This window comes from Conger conger, chromosome 5 (genome assembly GCF_963514075.1).
Source record: "Conger conger chromosome 5, fConCon1.1, whole genome shotgun sequence".
In the NCBI taxonomy this organism is placed as follows: Eukaryota; Metazoa; Chordata; class Actinopteri; order Anguilliformes; family Congridae; genus Conger; species Conger conger.
Window position 1 is genome coordinate 40417954 of NC_083764.1, and position 25097 is coordinate 40443050.

General features: G+C 41.6%; 1 protein-coding gene across 2 annotated transcripts in view; it reads right to left on the reverse strand.

The window, feature by feature from the left end:
- ephb3b (eph receptor B3b) overlaps nt 1–25097 on the reverse strand; it is a 70031-nt gene that overhangs the window by 13985 nt on the left and 30949 nt on the right. Inside the window, exons 2-9 of one of the 2 annotated variants that reach the window (XM_061241190.1) lie at nt 20543–20607; nt 14337–15009; nt 11608–11763; nt 9078–9413; nt 6514–6638; nt 5400–5562; nt 3999–4107; nt 332–384 (exon numbers count right to left, since the gene is read on the reverse strand). In XM_061241190.1, the coding sequence (XP_061097174.1) occupies nt 332–384; nt 3999–4107; nt 5400–5562; nt 6514–6638; nt 9078–9413; nt 11608–11763; nt 14337–15009; nt 20543–20607 (1680 nt within the window). Of the gene's footprint in view, nt 1–331; nt 385–3998; nt 4108–5399; nt 5563–6513; nt 6639–9077; nt 9414–11607; nt 11764–14336; nt 15010–20542; nt 20608–25097 lie in introns of those variants that run through there. The other variant, XM_061241191.1, reaches the window with a different exon arrangement.

Below are 25097 nucleotides of genomic sequence, written 5' to 3' on the forward strand. Positions count from 1 at the left end.
ACAAATATGCAGTCATAGAGAAAATCATGAAAGATACAAGTACTTTTTCACAACACTCTACATTACAAGGTAGGAGGCATTTTATTATTAATTATCCCAGAGAAAATGTATATCTGCATACATGATCTGCAAAATGATGAGCAGTTCATGTCCAACCAAATACTTTCACTGTGTTTCCATGTATAACAACGGCAGGTGTTGTTTATTCCGTCTTAAAGCTGGTGTAATCCCACTGTTACATAAGCCTAGGACAAAGGTCTTATGCTGGAATCACACACACTGGATGAAAAATCTTTAGTGTGTCATAGACACTGGTGGGGAAAAAACTTACTGTACTGTTGCAGTTTCTCTGTATACTCCAGCTCTGAACCACTGCGCTGTTTCCTGTAGGCAAAAACAACACAAGTCATTACATTCAATTATTAATTAGCTAAACAGGGAGCCTTTTGTCGTTTATCGTATTATATATTTCTATTCAACAGACGGATATTAAGTGAAACACGTATGGGATGTGACCACATGGGATGTGACCACAACCCTCTCGAGAAGTGTCCAGTTCCTAAACTACTACGTCATGTGGCCTTTAAGTAACATTAGACAGTGGGGAGACAGGGTTCCCAAACTTTTGCACAGAGCCTTTTTCCTTTTTTGAATTATTTTTAAACTGTAAAAAAAAATTTTTTTTAAAGAAATATGTCATGTTCAAAGCTGTACCATTTAGAGGTCAGGTTAACTTCTGTTCACTTAAATATTAATTTCAAAAAGCTTTTTGACCAGGTGTGCCCAAATTTTTGCACACTACTGTATAATCAACCCTCCATGAATGCATTCATTCTGCATTATTAAATATGACACAGTACTGGTACCTCAGCAGAGGTTTAAATGGCCATCTCACTTCATCTGAGGATCTATGGAAGCACTTAATGAAACCAAATAAAGCAGGATGGCAGATTTCTTTTTTCCCAGAAAATGGAAGCAACATTGTTGCATGGCACTGTCATCTGTTACAAAGGAATTGCGGTTAAAAATATTCCACAGATGCACCAAAGCAGCTATATATATCATCTGCTGTCTCTCATCATAGTACTGAAAACTCCTGCTTGAACAATTCTGTGGTCTACTGATTCTCTGCTTTTCAGCCTTTCTTCTCTTTTTTTCAGTCTAGAATCATTATATTAATTCAGTGGTATGGGAAGGAGAGGGGGGTGTTGGAATTAGATGTTAATGTGGCTCCTTTGTTGTCGAAGCTTCAACCAGGACAATAATGCCTGCTGGTAATTTACATCTCATTTCCAATTCAAATGCGGGATCTGAAATATGCCAGAGCCTGGGTTTCACAGTCGCAGTGAGGCACTGAAACATAGTGTATCAATGAGAGGAGAAAAAAAACTGCAGAAGAAAGCGATTAATCAGCCTCACGTGATGGACTTGGGCCGATTGGCACGAAGGTCAGAACGAACCCTGTCGTCATGGGAATTGTGTCCATCTGTGCCCTTTGGACAAAGAGCGCCCAGGAGGACATGACAGCATCTCTGCTCTCCCTGTCACTGCTCCGATGATGAGCTAGCCGCTAGAAGGAGTGTGTGGTACCACCATTCGGCAATAGTCGCCTTGTCAGGCTTGCAACCTTGTGGTATTAACCTTATGGTGCTCTGATGTGAGATAAATCCACCCAACTTGCAGGGACATGCTATGCTCATAAATAAATATATTCTTACTTCCGATGAATTTGGATTTTGCGTCGGTGGGGCTCGTTTTAAAAGTAGCAACTCAGTATGACTAGAGGAATAAGGTAACACAGGCTAAAACCATCGGTAGGAACCTTTAGATAACAGGGAACTAATATATCTACTGTAACTTCCTTTTTCGGATCCTCAAGAAATACAAAAGACAACATTGAGCCTATTGTTCTCATTTGAGGCTTGGCCAGTCCTCTGAATCAGTAAGAAAATGAACCGGGTTCAGATCCAGACAGAATAGTCAACAGCTGTTCTGGTTGAAGAGGTCACAGGCGGCCCTGGCAAAGGGGGCACCCCTCAGAGACATTAAGGAAACTCATAAGGAACCAAGCTCACGTTCAGAATTACAACCAAAGCATTAATCTGGACTCATGCATAACCTCTTCTGTTGGCCTCAACAAATGTCTACTGGGACTGGCTAAAGCATTATAGGATTAGGCTAATTGGGTGAATAGGCACAGAGGTCCTTAGGGACAATTTCTGAGGGAACCTCCTCTCCTCAAAAAAAAGAGAGAGAAAGTTGAGCATTAATCTCTGGAAAAGCTATGATTTGGACCGCAAATTTGAATTCCAGCTTCTGTCTGCAGAATAGATATGCAGAACAGAGATGTAATTTAATTTAATCTAATCAGGACAAGACTTTTACTACAGTAGATTTCATGGGGGAAAATTTCAAGTAGCCACATTTTAACAGAAGATTCAGTGGGGCTGTTAAAATTGCTGGATGTATAAAATTTGCCAAGCCTTATAAAATTGTACATAGTATGTCCTTTTCACATTCAGTGCGTAGAAGCAGTAATGATGTTACTGGAGAAGCAATTTACAGTTTTTTTACAATTACTGTCAAGCATTTTTTGATACTGAGTTTACGTTCTCAATGCACAGTTAGCACAATAGCACTCTTAGTGGACCAAACTGTGAATAATATTTTCCATGCTCTTGATAAAAAATGTATCTTGAATTCATTTCTCAATCAGACCCAACCAACTGTAGATTTCTACTGCTGAATTTGCACAGACTATTTCAAAACTGAAATTCACATGGATGGCAAAGCAATTTGCTAAGCACTAAATATTTAAATGATTTCAAAACCACAAAAAAGTTTTCATAATAGTTATAGAAACAAAGCACTGGTTTAAGTTCTGTGTGGTGTGATGTTGACGAGAACATGTGGCCAAATGCAGTCGGCCACGTAGACGAAAACCAACATTACAGCACCTGTGACTTCCAATATTTTTTCACAGTAAACCAATAAACCACAGTAACCTATGTTTGCCAATAAAACCTGCAGCATTTCCATGACTTGTCTGTAGGAAACTAGTGCTGGTGTTTTGGTGAATTAATTTATTTTGAGACATGTTTGCAAAGTTTGGTAGCTGTGGTGCATTTTTTACATAAAATTAACTGTTGTGCCGAGTTGCATGTTGGTGCTGAGAGGTGTATTAAGAGTTAAGTTAAGTTAAGTTAAGTTAAGTCGTTATTGAAAAATGCTTGTTAGAAATTGTAAAAAAAAAAAAAAAACTAAAATATAAATAATGCAATTCTGCTATCCTGATACAAATTGAAAAAAGTGAAATCACAAAATATTTGACAGTGTTTCATGTGTCTTCGGAACTAGGAATCACAGCTCAGTTATATATGACAAAACAACCCCTAGCGCATCTGTGTTGACAAAAGAATAAATAAATCATGTGCCTTAAAAAAAAACTTCAATGGGGCTTTAATCTCAGCATATTATGCAGTCCATTCTTAGCAGATGTCTTTCTCCGGAGCAACTAACATAGATTTCATTTTTACATATTTCTGGTCTGGTATATACTCAAGCAGCCCAGGTTAAGTGTATCTGCTTAAATCCAAGGCCTGTATTCGTAAAGCATATAACAGTATGAGTACCAATCTGGGAAAATCTAGTGAAATTTAGTCAAAAGAGAATTGCTGAAAGAGTGGAGGTTTGTCTGTGTTGCACACTTTGATCTGTTCGTATGAACTAGGAATTTGTGGAGTTGCATTACAGTATACTGAATAGAGTGCATTGAACTGCTGAGGTTCTGAATAGCTGCAGTCGCCAGCAAAACTAAGCACAAGATGGTTGGCAACCAAAACCTTACGTCTGACGTTGAGCAATAGGCTGGCTCTGTTAAACCCGCAGGTGGCTTCTGCCTGCTGAGCACGTGTCGGTTAAGAAGTCAAAGGCAATGTAGGCCACCCCAGGATGCGTTACCACGTGAGCAGGCATGGCGTGTGAGCAGGGATTCTAACCTGAGGCAGACGATGGCGATGACGACGATGGCGATGATGAAAACGAGGCCGGCGGTTGCCGAGCCGATGATGAGGGGCAGCTGCTCCTGTATCGACTTCTCTGGATAACCTACAGGCGAGAGGAGGATGGAAAACCTTGTTAGCACTCGCTGCGCATCCGCTACCCCGCATCTCTTCTACTCACCTTCCCCTTAGCCAAGCCCCAAACCAGTACAGTCCTGCGTAAACCGGTTTGCGTTCTGACCTCGACGAACAAGCCCCCATTATCCCAATTGATAGCGAGTTTTACATTTTCCCTTTTGCATTTTTTTAAATGTAATTGTAGAGGGAAAGTGCACTAGATATGTTAGATATTAGGGATGAGTACTGCATTGAACTTGCTCTGTGTTACAACTCACAGGGCTCACATTTTCAAGCAGAAAAATGCATCATATCAATGAATTATCTGTTATGTTATGCGGGGTTCAAGGGCTCCCTTTCATGAATACTGATGAGGCAAGCCGAAAGCTCTGGAAATGGTTTGCGAACTAACAAGCATTTGAATACTGATTTAAAAAATACATCTGTGATTGAAAATGCAACATTCATCTCATCTCTAGCTAACTGAGGCATGTGTTTTTACTGAACTGTATAGATTGCACTGGTACAATATGCACAAGAATGCATTGTACTGCAGCACAATTAGCTAAATGTGTCGGTGTGAAAGTATATGGTTAATTACCTGTAGCTAACTATGCTGATTTAGCCCTTCAGGAATTCTGCATCAGATTGCAGTAATGAAGTCTGAAGGTTTTCTGAAGACTTACATCTCCTGACCGCAGACTTATGTTATGTATGATATGTCTGGATATTCATCTTCAGTCAGATCATGTTTCTAGCACATCCAGAGATATCAGCATAACTATCTCAACTGTCTGAAGTTCCTTTGGATTTTAAAGTTTGTCATATCACAGGCTCACCTACTTCCCTCAACAGAAAGACCTCCCAGCTAGCACAAAAAATGTTTAAAGGACATTCTTGCAACACAACAGAAATTTAAGAACAAGATGTTTACATATCGTCCCACATCGTAAAAACAGGGTTTAAATATTGTGAATGTTCAAATCTTGTGATTTAGTTAGGCTGCAAACACATTCTAAAAAAACTTTCTTGGAAAACAAGTGTCATCTGGACCTATTTACAGTGTAGCTGGAAAGTTTGGTCGGGGGTGTTTAAAAAAAGGCCGTAAAACCGTTGGTACAACATTTTCTTCCACCACAAGCTTAAACAAGCTAACTGGAACATGGTAAGAATGGCATTTTCTGTGCTAGCCGGGCTGTGTGAAGAGAGGGTAACGGGCAAAGCCTGTGGGAAAAGCACACACGGTGAGAATGTGAAAAGGCCGATCCAGGGGGAACTCACTCTGCAGGTTCGTGCTGAAGTCCGCTGGGCTGCTGTAGCGTCCGTATCCTGCCACGGTTCGGGCTCGAACCTGCACCAGGTAGAACGTGCCCGCCTTCAGCCCCTCTACCCGGGCAGAGCTGCGCTGCGCTGTCACCGTGTGGGCGATGGCCTCGCCCTGACCCTGCAGCACAGGGATAACGACCGCCATGTCATTCCTCATGTCCGCCTCATTATTAAAATGGCCGCTGCTTTCCTTAGCAGATGCCTTAACGCTTGTGTTGTCTTAAGGGTCAAAAATGACCCGCCACTATGTTTAACAGCAGAGAAAACACCCTTTTTTCAATGTGAAATTTGATGACAAAGTTTGTGATGAGTGACAGGTTGTTTCTTCATGCAAAAAAGATTTGGGGTTTAAAATTCAATTACGCTGCTTTATTTTAGGGGTTTAGTGAAGGCGGGTCATTTTTGACCCTTAGAACAAGGGGAGTATACAGAATGTTAAGACTACACAAGGGTTAATGTACCTTGCTGAAAAATCCAGCTATCCAGCTGGTCAACCAGCATGGCCAAGATGGTCATAAAGCTGGTCTAGCTGGGTATGAGCTGGTCAACCAGCTAGTGCTGGTAACTTGTCTGGTCAACCAGCTGCTTCAAAACCTTTAGCTGTTTTTTCAGTAGGGCAGAGTGACTTAAGATTTCATACATAGACAGATATGCTTCTTAGCAGACACTTTTATCCAAAGTGTCAAGCAGTATATAAGTGCATGCAAATGACTACTTCATAGTACTATTTTCAGGTCTGGGATACAGTAAACACTCCACCTCACCTCAACAACACATCTGCCATCATTCAACAGGCTTCTTAATGATTCAATGTGTAGAACGAAGTTTGTCTGTTTTGTGCAAATTAAATCCCCTGACTGCTTGGTTGCGTGCGTATTGGTTTGAGTTTGAGCGTGGGAGTGAGGAGGAGGAGAACAAGGAGGAGGAGGAGAAGAGGTAGAGTAAGCTGACACAAAGAAGTCAGAGAGAGGATGGAATTCCTTTGTGAACTCCCGTTCGTGAAAAAATAAGCCAAAATGAGAAAGAAATGCTACGCATTCCGGTTTTGTTGTTTCGTGGGGCTTCTCACCTTCTCGTGGTACTTAATCTCATAATCCAAGATGATTCCATTGGGTTTCTCTGGAGGAAGCCAGGAGAGGCTCATGGTGCTTGCTGTGGCTCCCATTAGGTGAACTGTGGGGACTGCTGAAGGAGCTGCGAGCAAAATAAAATATGTTTGACATTAAATTAAGATTAATACCTTTAACATAGCATAAGATAGAATGACAAGAACAGGCCATTCACCATTTCCTGCCAGTAAAGTTTACCTAATACTTAGTTTACCTAAAAGCTTGATAGTATCCAGCACCGCATCAAGCCTGGTCTTGAAAACCCTCAGAGTTTCTGGCTCCGCTACATAGCCTTAAGCCGTTACTTTACCAGGAAGTCCAGCTGAGACAGTCAGACATTAGACAATACCAGTTTCAAACAGTGTCTTTTGAATGCATAAACAGGAGTATCAACATTAATTGTCATCAATATTTAATGTGAATATTCATCTTTTTATCTTATCTATTATCGTGTCTTTCCTCACACTTCCATCTTGGATTCCTGTCAGACAAGGGCTCCCCACTGTACAGGGGCATCAATAGAAGAAATGACATCAGGACGAATCTCATTCTCTGTCTCTCACACTCGTTTGCAGCATTGCTCATCAAAATTCCTCGCTCTATCTCCTCGTACATGCTAGGTACAGCGGTGGTTTTCTCGCTCTGTCTTTCCGTGTCACGCGCCTTCCGCATAAACACCGGCTCCTCCTGTGTTTATGTTTATGTTCATGTCATCAATTCACTTCCAAGGTTTCGACTTCCTTTATTTTCCCTTCCTTTAGACTCCTCTCTTTTACCCGGTCTGGCTCCATTTTCCCCGCGCTGTCACATTCGTTTCTCCGTCTTTCTCCGACTGTCTTTGTTCAGAGGCTGTTTAAGCCCTCAGCCTTGTTCTTTCATCCTCACCCCCTCAGTCTCTACGCTCCTTTCTTTTCCTGCCTGCTCCCAAACACCCAGCCTCACAGCTTGCCACCCTTCCCCGTCTGTCCACCCCGGAAGACAATGCACCGTGGTCGGATTCCCCCGGATCTCCCTAGTCCTGGGATTAAGGGGGTCTCTCCCCGCTGAGACCCCCGGGTAACCATGGAAGCCCAAACGGCTTATACCCCATATTTATTTTTAGTCTTAAAAGATGAATGAATATTCGGAACACCCAGAGAAGCCCCAAGATAATCTGATCACGGCGAAAACCCCGTTTTCAAGTTACCCTCCTTCGGCTCTCCTGGATATCAATTGGGGAGGGGTGTCCATGTAACCCCCCCATGACCGACTAATGCCTAACAATGACTGACTAGCTCTACCACCCCCACTCCACCACCGGGTGCAAATAGGCATTCCTGGCGCATTGTGTTCAGAGGTCTTTTGGAACACAAGGAGGGAGAGAAAGATAATGGTGTTTCTGTATGAGCTGGCCTTAGCTATAGAGAATCTCTTCCTCACACACATGCAACCTCCTAACATTAAGATGCCTGCTGCAACATCTGTAGCATCTCAAAAGAGGTTAATGCCTTAAACCAAGCGTGTGATGCTCGCAAACTGAATGGACTGGAAGACCATTGCATAGTAATGCTGTGAGCGAGGCAAAAGAAACATTATGTGTAGTTCTTCACATGCCATTCCTATGTATTTAGAAATAGCAAGACCCATTCAGAGGGAATGGAATTTAGAAAGAGGCCAACCATTTTCAGGATATCGTTTTCCTGCACTGGGACTTGGCTTGCTTGAATATAATTTGTCTATAGGACAAGTTTTTTTTCCTATCGTATTAGTAGAGCACCCAGGCGTGAGTTCTGGAAACAAATGTACATGTTTTAACACTAAATGTTCATTAAGTGTGATCAGTTTGTTTTTAGTTTCGTTATCAGAAAATCAAAAATACAGCCTTGGAAGATGTATAATTCTTACAAGGCTGTTACATGCTTCATATGTCAAACCAGACATGTCTCTATGACTTTACATACTCACAAAATCATCCTTGGGCCATTTATCTTGCAAAAAGTGGACAAGGATCATTAAGCATTAGGGAAATTCCTTTTCAGTTCAATACATTCAGAAAATGAATTGAAATTAGTTTACCTCATTTAAAAACCCTCCTAGAAGTTTATGGGCATTTTTTTCTGTTAATTAATAGAATTTCAATTAATTTGCTGATCTGGATAAATGGAAATGGAATTGACCCCAGGTCTGATTGCAAGCCTGCCCTCCCCCCAGTTCCAGCAGAGCTTGCCAATAACCTTGATGTGAAGTGCAAAGTCAATAACCATAAAATGGAGATATATTCCATTGAAGACCAACTGGGATTCTAAGCCTTTCAACATTTTTTGACATGTCTAGCTGAACATAGCTGGTTTGTAGCTTGTCAAAACAGTTCAAGATGGGAGACTAAGCTGGTGGTCAACTGGTGTACTAGCTGACTACCTAGGCTGGTCAGCTGTTCAAGTTTACCAGCTTTGGCTGGTTTAAGCTGGAATTTTCAGCAGGGCCCTCTTTTTTGGAAAAGTAGCAGCAAGGACCATTAGAGTGACAGGTGCCGTGGGCCACTCACCGGCCTGGTTGGTGGTGATGTTGACGGTGGCGTACTGCGGTGAGGTGGGGCTCTTGCTGGAGACGCCGTTGACGGCCTGGATCTCGAAGCTGTAGCGGGTGTGGGCCTGCAGGTTGCGCACGGCCACCCGGCGCTGTGTCAGGCCCAGGCGACGCGGGGTGATGTCCACGTTGTCGTCGCAGCGGGAGCAGATGCCTCGCTCAGGGAGGCACTTCTTACAGATGACGTTGTAGAGCAGGTCGTCCCGGCCGCCCGTGTCCCGCGGCTCTCCCCACTCCAGGACCAGGGAGGTCTCGTTCACGTTGGAGATGACGTTCCGGGGGGACGAGGGAACGGCTGCAGGGAGAACGGTGTGATGTATTGCAGGGTTTCGGCAAATCTTGCACACTTATCCTAATCCAGCCCTGATTTTCTTTTCTACCCGGGTAATTAAGACATCCATGTCAGGTTAGGTGTGCTCCTGCTATTGCCCTTGACCAAGGCACTGGCCTCAGAACTGAAGTTGGTCCCCAGGCGCTGAACAGTGGCTGCCCACTGCTCCTAATTAACTAGGATGGGTCAAATGCAGAGGACAAATTACCCCACGGGGTTCAATAAAGTATATCCTTAGAAAAAATCTTACATGAACAATTAGTGCTAATGATTGTACAGACTGTCTTCACACCTGACTCCAAGGTAAAGGGAGGGTGGAAAACCAGCAGTTGTCGGTGTATTGATGTGCTCTTTCCTCAGATTAATTTTATTCATCTTTATTAGGCCAGAAAGAGATAAATGAGAACTCAATTCTGTCTTGCAGTGACTAGATAAATAGGCATGCAGATACCAGAAGCTGAATATTTTGTTATTTTATTATTTATTTAATATTCAATTGTCATTTGTTATTAGCAGTGATGGAATGGAGTATCAAAGTTGGTGGGCAATGCAAGGGGTCACATAGCACATCAGATGTAGGGGGATTTCCTTGGCATATTCCTTTGTGGGAATTCCTTTGACCAGGGCTGCTACCACCCATACAATTCAATGGGACCTTAATGACCATAGTGAGTTAATTCCACATCATTAATTTTGATTGACATTATGTGTTTAGCAGATGCCCGTTTCCTTGGCATTTAAAATTGCTTGCATTTTTTACATTTTATCCCTGTAAATGGTTGGGGAAATTTACTGAGGCATAGGACAACTCTGCAAAAGGGTCAAACATGGAGCATTTACACCAACAGCCATCAGGTAGACCTTATCCACTGCGCCAGGCTGACCTGCTCAAATAATTTCATTATTCAGACATAAATTATAAATTATCATATCGTGTAACCTTCTGTATGTACAATTGGGAAACCAAGCTGACAAAACACTTCCAAAGCATACTTTGGTGCTAGTTCCCCAGTGCCAAAATAATTTGTAGCGGCAAATAAACATAAACCATGTTGGTTGTCATATGCTGTGAGTATCTCTGCCATAGAGGCATTCGTCCAGAGGGGATGGGGTTTAAACGTTGGAAGCCTGCAATCAGGCAAGGTGGGGGCAGGGTGGGCTATGACTGGATGAGGGTACTCTTATCCAATTACCGGGCCTTATCTTTCTGAGCTCTGTGGGAGAAACAAACAAGAACTCAACCCATCCCTACTGAAACAATAAATAAAATGAAAATAACGACATTTGCATTATTACTTTGGATTTTCTTTTGCACATTTCACACAGCAGTCAAACTCTTCCTCATCTCTTCTGTTCTCTGCTGGATCCGAGTTAAGGTTCATCTCGTGAGTCTCATGCAGCCAATTACGCTGATAGAATTCTGAGCGTTGCCTCTCCAATTATGCACAAAACACTGTCACGAAGTGCCCAACGCACGTGCACAAACACAATTAGGCCCCCAGAGCTCTCTGCCGGAGCCCCCGACTCCCAAGCCCCCAGCGCAGGGTTTCTCTAACGCACATTCCGTTCCACCTTTCCAGAGCTGAGGCTCTGCACAAAAAAACGTCCTGGGTTTCCATGCTGACCCTGTCCATGTGAACGTGTGAGAGCAGAGCTGCATGTGCACGTGCCCCCACCATCTTTAAAGGTCAATTATGCCTATTCTCGGGAAATACATTAGCAGAAATGAAGAACTACAAGTACCAATACGCTATGTGCTATTCACTTACCCATTGTCATCTATGACTATGTGTCCTGCAATATGCCACTTTTGTTCTGTAACCTCTCCATTTGTTACTGCCCCTTCCCTGTTATTGACCTTTTTGCGTTAAAAAATAACACAAAGATAATTTCATGCGTATGTCTAATCGGTGCTGAATTCAATTCAGTTCTGTTCAAAATGTAAATTATACAAAGATATACTATATTATACTAAGAGGAAATTAGGAAAAATGTGCATTATGTCATGCATGTGTGTTTCAGCATGTGTCAAACGCATGTGTGTGTATGTATGTGCGAGCGTGTGTGTGTGTGTGTGTGTGCATATGCTTGCGTGTGTCTGTGTGTGTATATGTGTGTGCCAGTGTGTGCTTCTGACACTCGGGTCCCCTGTACTCACTGGTGCAGGCCGAATCCGGCGAGTCACTGTCAGCCCGGTAGAAGCCATTTCGGCAGGAGCAGAGGTTAGAGGCTCCGGAGGTACTCCGGCTGTTAGGAGGGCAGGGGGAGCAGAACCCCTCCCCCTGTTTCGACTTAAAGGTCCCAGGACTGCAAGCTGTTAGCGGGAAAGAAAAAAGAGCATACAGACCATGCATTGTTCATAAGTCAAAGCAGCCTCAATGCCTGTAAACCAGATACACAGTCTCATAATGCTGCCTCCAAGTCAGTTTTTTCGTCCTGTTACTGGTGACATTTCGAACCGCGTTTTGATGATCAGCAGAGCTGTATTAATTTGATCACTTGGCATGTTTACCTGTTTCCTCCAGAGGAACTAGTAAGCGCAGAGAAAGATTTCCACTAACTTGCTCTGGCCATGTATCACTTTGTCAATACCCCTGACACACACACATTGCACAAACATTCCATTACAAACAAATCGCTCCAACACACGATAGCTTATCTTTTCTCTTCCTGGCAGTCACACATGGTGACAACTTTCAACACCATTTGGAATTTTCACAAAAGGTATTTAAAAAGCAATTATACTCTAGCAATTATACAAAAACTGGCTAATGTTAACAAATGTTGGATGTAAGTTGCGTGGTTTTACTCAGACATCAAAGTACTTTCTGAGTGTATAATATACTTAACATTATTTATTTTGCAAAGGGGATGAAATTATTAATCAATGCATCAGGAAGAGTTTCTTTACAGCGAATATACAGGTAAATACATGACTTTTGATTTTATCTTTATATTTCAAACCAACTCGCTGCTCTGACATAGTCAAGATCCAAGAAAAGCTTGAAATTGGCTGTTCAGACCCAAGTCTTTATTAAGCAATTCAAGTTTCACCCCTTAAAGCAAGACACGATGGTTTTTTCTGATAGACTGAAAGAGCTAATCAGTCACTTCCAAGAAGGCAAAAAAATCTGCCTCTTCTTCTTCTTGCTTGAGAGGAAGAATGACTAAAAAGATGAAGGCAGAGAATATGCAAATAACCTGGTCTCTCTCTCCCTCTCTCTCTCTCTCTCTCTCCTACAGAACGTAAGTCTTACAGAACTACTGATAACTGCGGGAATTGAGAAAGCGAAAGAATAGTGGGTGTCGGGAATGAAAAAAAAACTCCGCTGATTAACATTAATGTTGGTGCGCTCCATGCACTGCTGTAGGGAATTAATGAGTCCGGCAGCCTTCAGATTAATGCAGGAGCGCAACAGAGGAGAGAATAACCCCCCTCCGTCTCCAGCCTTTTGATTAGAGAGCTTTTTTATTCGACCTAGTCACCAGGGTTTTAACCTTGAGCCCCAGAGCAGAAGCACAAGAGTTTCTGAGGAAGCTATGAGGAAGATATTACCATGCTCCCCACTCCCCAGCCCTATACCACAATCTACAGCGAGAGGATATCAGAGAGATTATCAGTTAACTTGCATATATTTTTCCCTTTTCATCAATTATTTACTCATTTGTTTATGTATTCTGTTTGATATATGGTGTGGTTAATTTTTATTGGCTTCAGTATTATTTTTATATGAAGCCATGCCAATAAAGCCTTGCCGAACTGAAATGGATTAAAACGAATGGGATTAAACTTGAATTGACTTCTCTGCCATACCAATGCGAATCGTCACAGTCACACAGAATGCTAAGGCCTGTATTCTTTACAATGAAATATCTGTCTCACTAACACTGAAGAGAAAACATTCCACTTTCACACATCTTCCCAAAATCCATTAAAGACCATGACCTAGCACAGTACTGGGGCAACGCACATTCCGTACTTTAACGTAGCACCAGAAACTCCTGCCACCAACCGGCACATTCTGTAGTTAAGACACAGCTAAGACTGAAGGGAAACAGGAGCTGAACATCTGGTGAATCTAAATAAATTGTGCCGTTCCCTTGTCGGCTGATTCCTCTTCTTGTTAAATCTACCTTTTCCTGTCCCTCATACTTTCTTCTGCTTTCTATTGCAAATGAGCAGTAAATATTCACCCAGAAAAAAAAAGATTCATGAACATACTTACCTATGCATCAACAGGAAAGTTGCAGAGTGACCCAATCCCGACAAATTACATCCTAATAGTGACTTCGACCCATTGCAACCATTTAGTAAATCCCACATAGATATTTCCACCTTATTGCAGCCATTTTTATGTCTGAAAAGCAGTCGCAGTCGCAGTAAGTCTGGCCCTCAATCTACTGAACCTTTGAACTCGTCTAGTTTTGCTGCGGGCTCCATTATTCTTTAGGTCTGCCCAATTCCCACCAAGATCAAAATCAATGCCTCTGACAGTCCTGAAATTATCACTGACATCTACCTCTTGGGACATCCAATACTGCATGCTATCTATGTTTCTCCTCTGCAGTCAAAACAGGGCTTGCATTGTCTCCTTTGATAGTAACATGAAACTTGTTATTGACATTTGTTAACATTCAGCAGAAGGTCCCTACTGCAAACCTTAAAGAAAATAATAGCATACAATTTCCAATAGGAGATGGAATTTTAGCAGTCACTCTGTAACTAGCATACTTTTTTGTTACTGCTTGTAAACATGGAGATGTTTATCTTTGTGTGGTGTCAGATGTTATAATGTAATGCCAAATTTCTGCTGCATACTGGTCACTGTTAACAAAAACAAAATCAACAGTGGACATTGTTGTTGAAATTGAATTTCCGATACTTACCCTGACATTGCGTGTCCTTCATGGCAGGCTCGAACCCGGCCATGCAGGTGCAGGACCCCACGGGAACCATCCACTCCCCGTCCCCGTTGCAGTACAGCTTGAGGGGGACGGACACTTCCACGCCGTTGGGCACGCAGGTGCCCGGTGCGATGACCAGGGAAGTGGCTTCGGCCCCGGTGGCTGTCTCGGGAAACACCGCAAAATTGGCGATGGTGGTGGAGCACTTCTTGTAGAACACGCGGACGGAGATGAGCGACATGCAGGCTCCCAGGTCCTGGAAGGCCAGGTAGAAGCCGGCCTTGGAGAGAGGGCCGAAGCTTCGAACCTTGGTGTTGACCCTCCCGGATTCCAGCATGGAGAAGCTCTCGTCGGGGGCTATGGTGTCCACCTTCACGTAGGGGTTCTCCATCCAGAACGGGGTGGACTCAGTGGCGCTGTCCGTCTCGGATTCGTAGTAGAAGAGGTTGAAGGTCTCCTTGCAGGATCCGGGGATGTTGGGGATGCTGTTGCAGTCGCGCACGGTGAACTTGAGCTCCACGTACACCCGCAAAACGTCCTTGCGGGGTATGAAGTCGGTACGCAGCCAGTTGTTCTGGTTCTGGTCCATCACATTACAGACCTGGTAAGTCCTTAGGGGGTTCATAACGTCATCATACCCACTCACCTCTTCCCACTGCAAAAGAAATAAAAGGGGATGAAAGACTGAGGCGGAGACACAAAGAAACAAGCAAATTTGTGTCATGTTTGTATGTACGCCTCACAAAATTCAGACGTTCAATAATTAAAATTGATTTTCCCCTCAAAAACCAAGAAAAGCGAATTCTCGAGGCATTACACATAATGAAGCTGAAGGCAATATGGCAAAGCAGCGTACAGTATATGTATGTATAAGGCATTTAGTTCATACCACACAAAGACTGCACCTCATAAGAGTGAAGAGAATCGATGAAACATGACAGAAAATGGAAAGTAAATTAGAAATGGAGAGCGGGACGGAAAATAAATGAAACGCGGTGCCGTTTAGTTTGCACCTCATCAGTTCCGCACCAGTCAATGTCATAAAGTTGAGTTTTATTCCCTGTAACACACCCCATCGTCTCCGCTTACTCTGGTGATGAATCAGTATGCAAGGGGCCCATTTATCCTAATTATTGAGGAGAGGCAGTGGGATAGAAATGGGGTGCCTGTTTACCTCGTTCCGGTTGGAGTGCCTGCTGCATCGCTTCTCAACCAATTACGTTTCAATTATGGCGCAGTGATTGTATCCTCCTCAGTGGCTAGTGGAAAAAACTATATACTCTTTGCAGTGTCTTTTACCCATTATCCGAGAAAATGAAAACCAAAGGAGTGCCTGTTAAAGACTAATAACTCAAGGATGTAAAAAGGCATTTTATCTGAAGGACTTTCTCCTCGGATGGCTAAGACCGCAGCCAATGTTTTTTAAAAGCCAGTGTTTTTTTTTTTTTACCTTTTCTTGTAATCTGTCTCTGCCTCACACTCACACACACACACATACACACACATATACACACACACACACACATACATACATAGACACACCGACACACATACACACACATACACGCGCACACGCACACACACACACACACACACGTACATACTATCAAATGTTTGGGGACACCTTGTCTCTTCCTTTTCTGATTTAATATTTTATTTTCTCAGCTTGTAATCAAAAAAGACAGACAAAAAAGCAGAAAAAGACAAAGTGACCCCAAACCTTTGTACGGTAGTGAATACACACACACATATGTATATTTGTGACCAATTATAAGCCAATGATTTGGTGGAACTAATTGAAGAGTGAACACACACACATCACTGCACTGCACAAATCTGTGAACATAATATTGAGTTAAGTTGGAATGTACATTTATAGCTTCCTGAAGTTTACAGAAAGTGCTGCAGCGGAAGATCAGTGGAGTTTGTGGCTGCGAGAAATCTGGGATAAAATCATGGATAAATATAAATAAAATACTTTCTTATCCAAACAGAGCGTCGGGCTTGACGGCTACTTGCAGCACATTCAATCAACAAGGTGGTTTTTGTGGCATGATGTGAAGAGGCACATTAACGTATGGAGGGTGATTTAGGGTACACAGACAGTCTCACAAAACACCTCTAACCAAGGAAAGAGGAAGGAACTCTCATATTGGTCTCCAAAAGCAGTCAATCACAATTGCAAGCCTGTGGCTTAAATTAAACTGTACGTATTGGTATATGCATTAAAGGCCATTTATCCAACTCCAGCTACCGCGTTAAGCTTACATTCACAGAGGAAATTACTGTATTGATAAGAACTAAAATTATCAATATGCATGTGTCAATATGCTGAGAGAGTATGAATATTTTCTTTGAAGTAATAGCAGAATAAGGATAAAAGTGATTTTAGATACAGTTACTCATAATTCCTAAAAAAAGGTCCCACAGTCCCATAGCGAGTGGGCCAAATGACCCCAATTCAGCGGCTTAGATTCTGAAGTCAAGCACTGAAATAAATAAGACTACCTTAGGGAATGGCAGGACTCCCGTCTGCTTGATGCTGTCATAGGTCAACGTTCATTACTCATTATTGTAAATTCTTGGCATGCATGCACATGCCTGAATGCACTCGTCTCGAAAAGCAGGACACCCAGTACGTGTATCGGTACTGCATTGTTCTCGCTAAAAAAACCTCATCGTTTTCACCACTCTGTCATCAGTACGAGCACATGCTGCAGACAGTTTAACCTAAAGAAATCATGAATTTCCCTATATGCACCTATATAAGCACAAAATGGCAGCTCGGAGATCGCTTCAGTACCACGCTTTGGCAGATACTGCAGTATATTCCAGCATTCGCTTCCTTTGATGATTTGCGCTCGGTGCAGACACATTTCCTTGGGCCGCTTTGATTAGCCAAGATCTGAGTAATGCATGATTTATGGAGAATGAGCAAGAGTGGTGAGTTGGAGTGTGCAGAGTGAGTAGGACCGGGACACGATCCCAGCTTTTTATGTTTCCTTTTTTTATTTCAGGAAGGTGGCTCCTTCCAAGCAACATCTGCCACCCGTGACCGCACAGTCTTCGCTAGCAACCGAGAAAACAAATGCACGCACAATAAACAAACAGAGACATCAACGGGAGGAAATGTGCCAATTAAGCCTCCGGGAGTGATGTTTTCTGAGGAACGACGTAGAACGGCTCGTTCTGATTGCGAGCACCGATGCACGAGCTCATTGCTGAACATAATAGGCTAAAAAAAAGAACCCCCAAAAAAGGCAAGCTCGAGAAAGCACAGAGGAGGTGAGCAAGGAAAAAAATGGATTGTCCTTTTACAAGGTTGCCAAGCAACCAAGATAAAATTAAATTGGGAAATATCCTGGGATGCAGTTGGCCAAGTAATTCAGAAATTCAGCCAAGATACACTCAGTAGGCACTTTATTAGGTATTTATTAGATTTTTTTTTTTGGACTTATTAAGTCTTCTGCTGCTGGAGCCTATCCATTTAGAGGTTTGATGCATTGTGGGTTCAGAGATGCTCTTCTGCATACCACTGTTGTAATGCATGGTTATTTGCGTTACTGTCACCTTCCTGTCAGCTTCGACCAGTCTGGCCCTTCTTCTCTGACCTCACTCATTAATCCCTGCCTGGCAGCATCACTCATTCCACAGTCAAAGTCACTTAGATCACATTTCTTCCACATTCTGACATTTGGTCTGAAAAGCAGCTGAACCTCTTGGTCTACCTAATAAAGTGTTCACTGAGTGCATAAGGTGCCCTTAGCTAGTTATCTAACCAACAGTAAATACCAAGCTAGCTAGTTTGATTAGTTACCAATTTATCCCAAGTATGGATAGCAAGCCATAGAACTGGCTGGCTTGGTCACAAGCAAGCTATTAAGCTAACCTTCAAGATAATTTCACATTTTGGATGCATCTAACTGGTATTACCAGTTTCGCACTGTCAGAACACAAAGCAACTGAGTTCATTCAAATGTCAATATGCTAAGTGGGTTCATGCTAAATGTATTTGATATGGGCATGATCAACTTTTCTATTTTTGTAATAACATTAAACTCCCTGTTGATTCTTACACTGCACCATGCTGCAACACAGCAACAGTTAATAATTTTAACAAATGTTTACTGTTATCTCTTGCCTTGTTGCTGTTCTCACACTGAAAATTACTTCTGGTGGCATTATTGCACATCACAGTTTGTAATCTGAAGGGCCCATAAGTCAAATTCAATGTAAAAAAAATTTAGAATGCGACTTCAGTGACCAAGAGAAAGCATAAAGTGATCTCAATGTCACCCAGTAGTACAATCGTGTTGGCAGATATATTGCTACCTATACAAATAAACTGATAACAGGATGAAATTTCTGGGTGAGAGAAAAATGTCACCTTCCCTCCTGCTGGTGTTCGCCAACGGGATACGTTTAGAAGAGGGAGCCCAAACATTTTCATGAATTTATATATTATACATAATCTATATTTCTATAAAATGACATTTTACCTCAGAAATAATCTGATACTTGTTTTTGATAATATTTTGATTTCACGTTCATTAAAAATGCATTACATACAGTATGGGAAATAAAATAATACAATATTTATGGGAGCCATTTTACATGCATTTACCAGATAATTTCCAAAACCACTTGATGAAGATGATGAAGATGCATATGACGAAGAGGCATTGTACACTGCGTATCTTGTGTATTTCTCATACATTTTAGCAATACAATTAAAAAAACATTCCAGAATATTCCAAATGTCTCACCAATTTATTTTAAATGCTATTTTGTTTATGTTTATATTTGGTATGGCAGGTCAGGATTAAATGTATTCGTATGACTGGCAGGTGGGGTATGACGGTAAAGGGATTGGACTGGGAGAGGGGCCACAGGCTCCTTTAAAGACCAGCTGAAATGGAAGTTAGAGTAGCACTAGCGTGTATGACGTTCACGCAAGTGAAACAGCTCTTTGGTGGGAAATTTTGGGAGGGCTGGGAGTCGATTCGACCGATGTTAAATGTGGAGGGAGAAATAGTGCCGCAGCCTATGGCTCGGGGGGAAAGAATAGGCGCTGCTACGTGAAAGGATATTTATTGGAAGGGAACGGAAAATTGATAAGCGTGGATAGAAAAAAGGGTCTATGTTAATGACTAAATTGAGAAAAAAATATTTTAATTTCAGCTTGTCTTCAAAAGCTAGGGTGAGGGTGTGGAAAGACAGGAGCCCAGGTCAGGGGCAAGATAATACTCAAAGGAGGGACCCCCCACAAAGCAGACTCAATGAAAAAGAACCAGTGCACAGATTTCACTTAATAATACAAGAGTCAAAATAGCGAGTAAAAAGGCTTCACAAATAGATGGTTTTGGGTGTAGGTAAATACATTTGACTGGATGTAGCCGAAAACACACTAAGTACCGCTGACAGCCCTTACAAAAAGTAATTAATGATTGCCACAACCATGCAGACAGTTCCTGTTGGTTTAATTTCCAACAATTATTAGCTCTGGGAAAGATGACAAAATTAAATAATAGTTTGTAATGAAAACTGCTGTAATTGAATTAGTCATCATTTTTCAGAGTACAAGTGTGCATGAATTTTAAGTTCATCTTTGGAAATGATCAACAGAAGAGAAAATGCTTCAGACGGCCTAACAGCACCAGAGACACTGTGGATTTGCTACCCACACTTCTACCTTTAGGAACTTGCTTACTATGCTGCTGCACACTGAGAAAAGTACTTGACGGGGTGTGTGCTGTATAGCTAATCCAACTTGAAACACGATATGTGATATCTCTCAAAAGTTGTGCACAAGTGTACACCCATGCATACACGCCTCAAAAACACAAGTATGTGGGCAAGCATATACCCTGCTGTATATATCCAGCGATACTAGCTTGACCAGCTTGAAAATTGAGCTGGTCGTAAGCTGGTCTAGTGTTTCAGCTGGTCAAGAAACATGGCGAAGCTGGTCATGAAGTTGGTCTGGCTGGGTATGGGCTGGTCAACCAGATAAACCAATGTCGACCTGGTAGCTGGTCTGAATTGGTCAACCAGCTACCAGTTGTTAAAAAACCTAGCTTGACTTGTTTTTTCATCAGGGTATATACACACTCACATAGGCATACATACTCGTGCAAGGCACACATACATATATGCACCAACACACACACACACAGACACACACTTACCCCAGTCTCTGGATGTGATGTCCAGGCCAGCTCTGTTGTTGCCCACTTACTGTCCATCAGAGTTTCTGTAAACAAAACAGAACAGAGAGAGACAATTTCAAAAAAGAGATTCAAAATACAAGATACTATTCTAAAAAACTAAAATCAGAAAGGATAACCATTGTCGAACACCAGTCATCTTAACAATCAAATAGGCCACACTGAGGCGAGATATGTGTAGCATTGAGAAGTGTAGCATTTCAAAAGAGCATAACGCCTTCTACTGCATCCCACTGTCACAAGACTTTCGTCATCCTATGCAATTGCAGTTTGGTTTCTCACATCAATCGGCTGGAAATGTCTACCTCACCCAGGTGTATGACATGAATACTCATGAGCAAACCGACACCCATTCACAAAATGATTCTGACGCAGACCAGTCAAGAATCATTGCAACAAACATGGTGCCAGACATTGATTACTGAAAATGGAAATCTCGCAAAGTGCTGAGTGCAAAGGCTTGCATATGGTATTCAAAAGTCAAACGAAAAGCATTCATCTTCCTGGTCACTTTTGGCAGAGAGCGATATGCATGAGAAGAGTCCAAAGTCTTCCTCCATAAACAACTGCTGGTTGTCTGACACTAAAAAGGGAGGGAAAATACGGAAATGCTGGCAATCTGGGACTCCTCATTAAGAGTTTTATTAAAGCCCTTTTTCAAAGATTTAATTAAAGGCATTATTACTGTTCGGGGTTCCTCATGAGCATCGGTGGATGACTACACTACAACCCTCATGGGCAGCAGCAGTAATTTACAGAGATATATCGCTAAACAAGTTTGTCGAAGAAGAGCCATAAAAAGCTATGCAGCCAGCACAACAGCAGAGGGAAAAATCTGTCAAAAACAGACAATACAGTTGATACAAATCTAGACCTCATTCCACAAAAGCGGCCTGAGAGGATTTTTAAATCAAAATATCTTGTCAAAAAGTGTTTCAAGAAAATTAATCAAATCAAAATTAAGCAAATAAAAGTGTGATGGCTTCAGGCCTCTGGCACATGCAATTATTTCCATTGCCATGGCATAAAATACTACTTTTATATTACCTTCTACTTTTATATGACCTTCTTGACAGAGATTGTTAGTCAAACACTAACTGGAGTGAGACTGTAAGTGAGACCTGTCTCAATTATAAAAACATATGACATAAAAGTAAATTCTTTTTTTTAAGTATACTTAAGTAGGCTATGTTATGTTTATTTTGAAAGTATATTTGAGGTATATTTTTAAATCTTTCATAAAACTTTTTTTTTAAAAGTATACTTACATTATTCACTGGAACTATACTTCAAGTATGCTATTTATTAACTACCTCTAAACCTTGGATACTAAAGGGGTGTATGTATCTTAAAACTATGATCTAAGTTTAATTAGAGGTGCACTTTAGGTACACTACCTGGGACTTTGTGTACTTAAGGCATACTTTACATTACATAACATTACATTACATTAAATGGCATTTAGCAGACGGTCTTATCCAGAGCGACGTACAAGCGATGTAGGGCGGCCTGTAGCGTAGTGGTTAAGGTAAATGACTGGGACACGCAAGGTCGGTGGTTCTAATCCCGGTCTAAGATCCGCACAGCCGTTGGGCCCTTGAGCAAGGCCCTTAACCCTGCTATTGCTCCAGGGGAGGATTGTCTCCTGCTTAGTCTAATCAACTGTATGTCGCTCTGGATAAGAGCGTCTGCCAAATGCCAATAATGTAATGTAACTTTAAAAAAACTTTTTTGTGAAGGTTGACAACTGAACTTTCTTGCAAACAGCAGCTTCGTAGCTTTCTTCTGCTTGTCGGACAATGCCATAATAAGCAAAGCCTCTGCAACCAGATGAGTCTGAAAAGTGACAGCAGCTCAACGCACTGTAAATATTGATTTCATTCAGCTTCCCGGGCCCAACACGTCTAGTGAAACTGTTACATGCTCTTTTGTCTCCAAAAATCCCTTGCTGCAATTTGATGTAACGCAAATTCAGAATTTCCGAGACCGAAAAGGGTGCTACTCCATAAACATATAAGTTGTATGTGATGCCAATTAAAGAATATTTAGAGCTGTGGTCAAATACCCAGGGAGCACATAAGACAACATTTGGAGCAAATGGAATTTGTGTCACCACTTCATCACAGAAGACATTACTGGCGGATGGCGTCTAAGGGACAGGCTTAATTTGAATTTTACAAATAGGAAAAAGCCTAATCTTACTATAAAGTTTAGGTTACATTAGGCCTAGTGAGACCTAGTAGTCAAAAGAAGATAAATAGTTCAAATTATACTACAACATGCAATTCTAATTTAATCTGACCACAAGCCAAATTTTTCCACCCCTCTGTTATCCCTTGAAATCTTGGCTCCTAACAGCCGTGGCCAGCTCATGTAGAGGAGAGAAGCACTACAATGCTGTTCACAAATGCAAAGTTTTGATACACAACCCTACATGAATGCACTTTGTTACTTTTGTGGCTCAGAATTGCAATTTCTACGCAAAACACTCCAAAATGAGCGGCAGAAATCTATACATCTCGCTGTTCTCAGCTCTCACGTCACTTGTTTTCACTTTCGTGAAAAAACACACCCCTGGACTCTCCGATTCTCCTTTCAATGCTGCCTCTTCCACTTGTCCTTTAAGTGTACAGTGTATCGTATTCAAGATAACAGTGACAGTGAAGGAAGCACTTGAAATGAACCACTTCACAAAGCTGTCAGCAATTATTGGAACTACATGCTATTATCACGCAGTATGTCTGTGCAATATACGATTTGGGGACTTAACAAAGACAGCTAATCAAAACAGAAAATGACTAATTGTATCAGCGTAGCTACTTTTCTCACAGCTGTCCTATATTTCTGCTGGGGTGAGATATATTAGTCAAGTTATTTTCTTTCATCTTTCTCTCCTTTTCTCTGCTTCATCAGATATGTTCGAGAACAGGTGAAAATTGATGCAAAGCACTCGGTTTAGTGACAGGAAACACACATATGGTGGTAAATATCGGATAGGAGTGTTCTCATACTATGGATATGCTAATTCCAGACCACACTCACAATAAAGATAATATCCCCTGAAGTGAGAATTTAATTCCATTACATCTTTCAAGGAATAATGGCTCTTTGTGGATTCTGCGGTGGTAGTACATGAAACAACGTGTGGGGATTTTGAAATAACTGATATTATACCTTCGACTCTGCCTACTACCAACTCTCTGCCTACTGCAAACTCTCAAATTATAACTGCCATGCTGAGACTAAACAATGGAGGAATTGTAAGTGGTAAGTGGCATTTAAGTTAATTTATTGTCACCACACTGCCTGAGAATATGTCGCCTTGTGGATAATTACACACCCACACACAAGCACACCCACACAAAGAAACATACACACATGCACTCAAGCATGCTCAGACATAGTGTGATCAAACTGGGATAGAAATGCTGCAATATTGAACTATGTTCAGTTTTGTAGTTTTATAAGGCATGCACCAGTTTATAACAGAATACTTTAATAAAAACTATTGATTTCAGTAAGTACCTAGTTATGTTCTCGGTTTATTCTAACATTTGGATATTTTTAACATAAACGTAAAGGCAAATGTCTGAAAGGAGACATGACCCTGCCGGTGGAAAGGCAAATAAAAGCTTGTGGGAACCATATCAGACGGATTTGGATTTAAGCATGCTACAAAACCGGAACGATAGGTTTCAGAAAGATTATATGTACCGGAATTTCACTTGCCTTGCGCAAACATAACCTCCTTCCTGCACAGATTACCTTTGAAGAACAGGTGAAAGCAGAACCCAGTAGAGTGACCCACAATTCACAAAAATGGTGTAAAACGAGGACTGGGAAAACGGCCAATAGTCATGGTAAACACACATGAGAGATGACTTTCCATGTGCCCTTGTGTGCTAATTACAAGTGTGCAAAATACAAATGTATTACACAATGGGCATAATAGGCTATTGTGCTGCTTTATTTATAACTGATCTCTCCATCGCACCTAAATCTCTTGGCACACCCGTTTAGCATTTCTGTTTAGCTATGTTTGCTAAGCATCAAATGACTGATGCTGATGAATTTAGTACTTTAAAAGCATTTCAATTACATGTAAGAGCAACTGGTTATATCATATAATTCAATTCCATTATGTTTTTCTTTTACTGCAGACATACTGAACTGGGGTAATTTGCACAGCTATTTGCAAATATAATGTGGTTTTCCTGGTTTAGAAAGAAGTATCTTGCACAGAGCAAGAGCAGTATTGAATTTAAACCCGGAATCTTCCGGTTGTAGATCACCTTTCCAAACCACTGCACAGTGCTGCAGTACTGATAATTGGATAGCTATGGAATTACATTGTAAAAAAAGAAAAGGAATGTTTTTTTTTCTTTTGTGAATGATCAGACTGACAACCATATAACAGGTAGTCACTGATTAATAGGAGTGCACAAAAAACTGGAATAGACTGAGGACCCATAAAATATGCTGCCACACAGATTTATGGGTATACCGTCACACATGT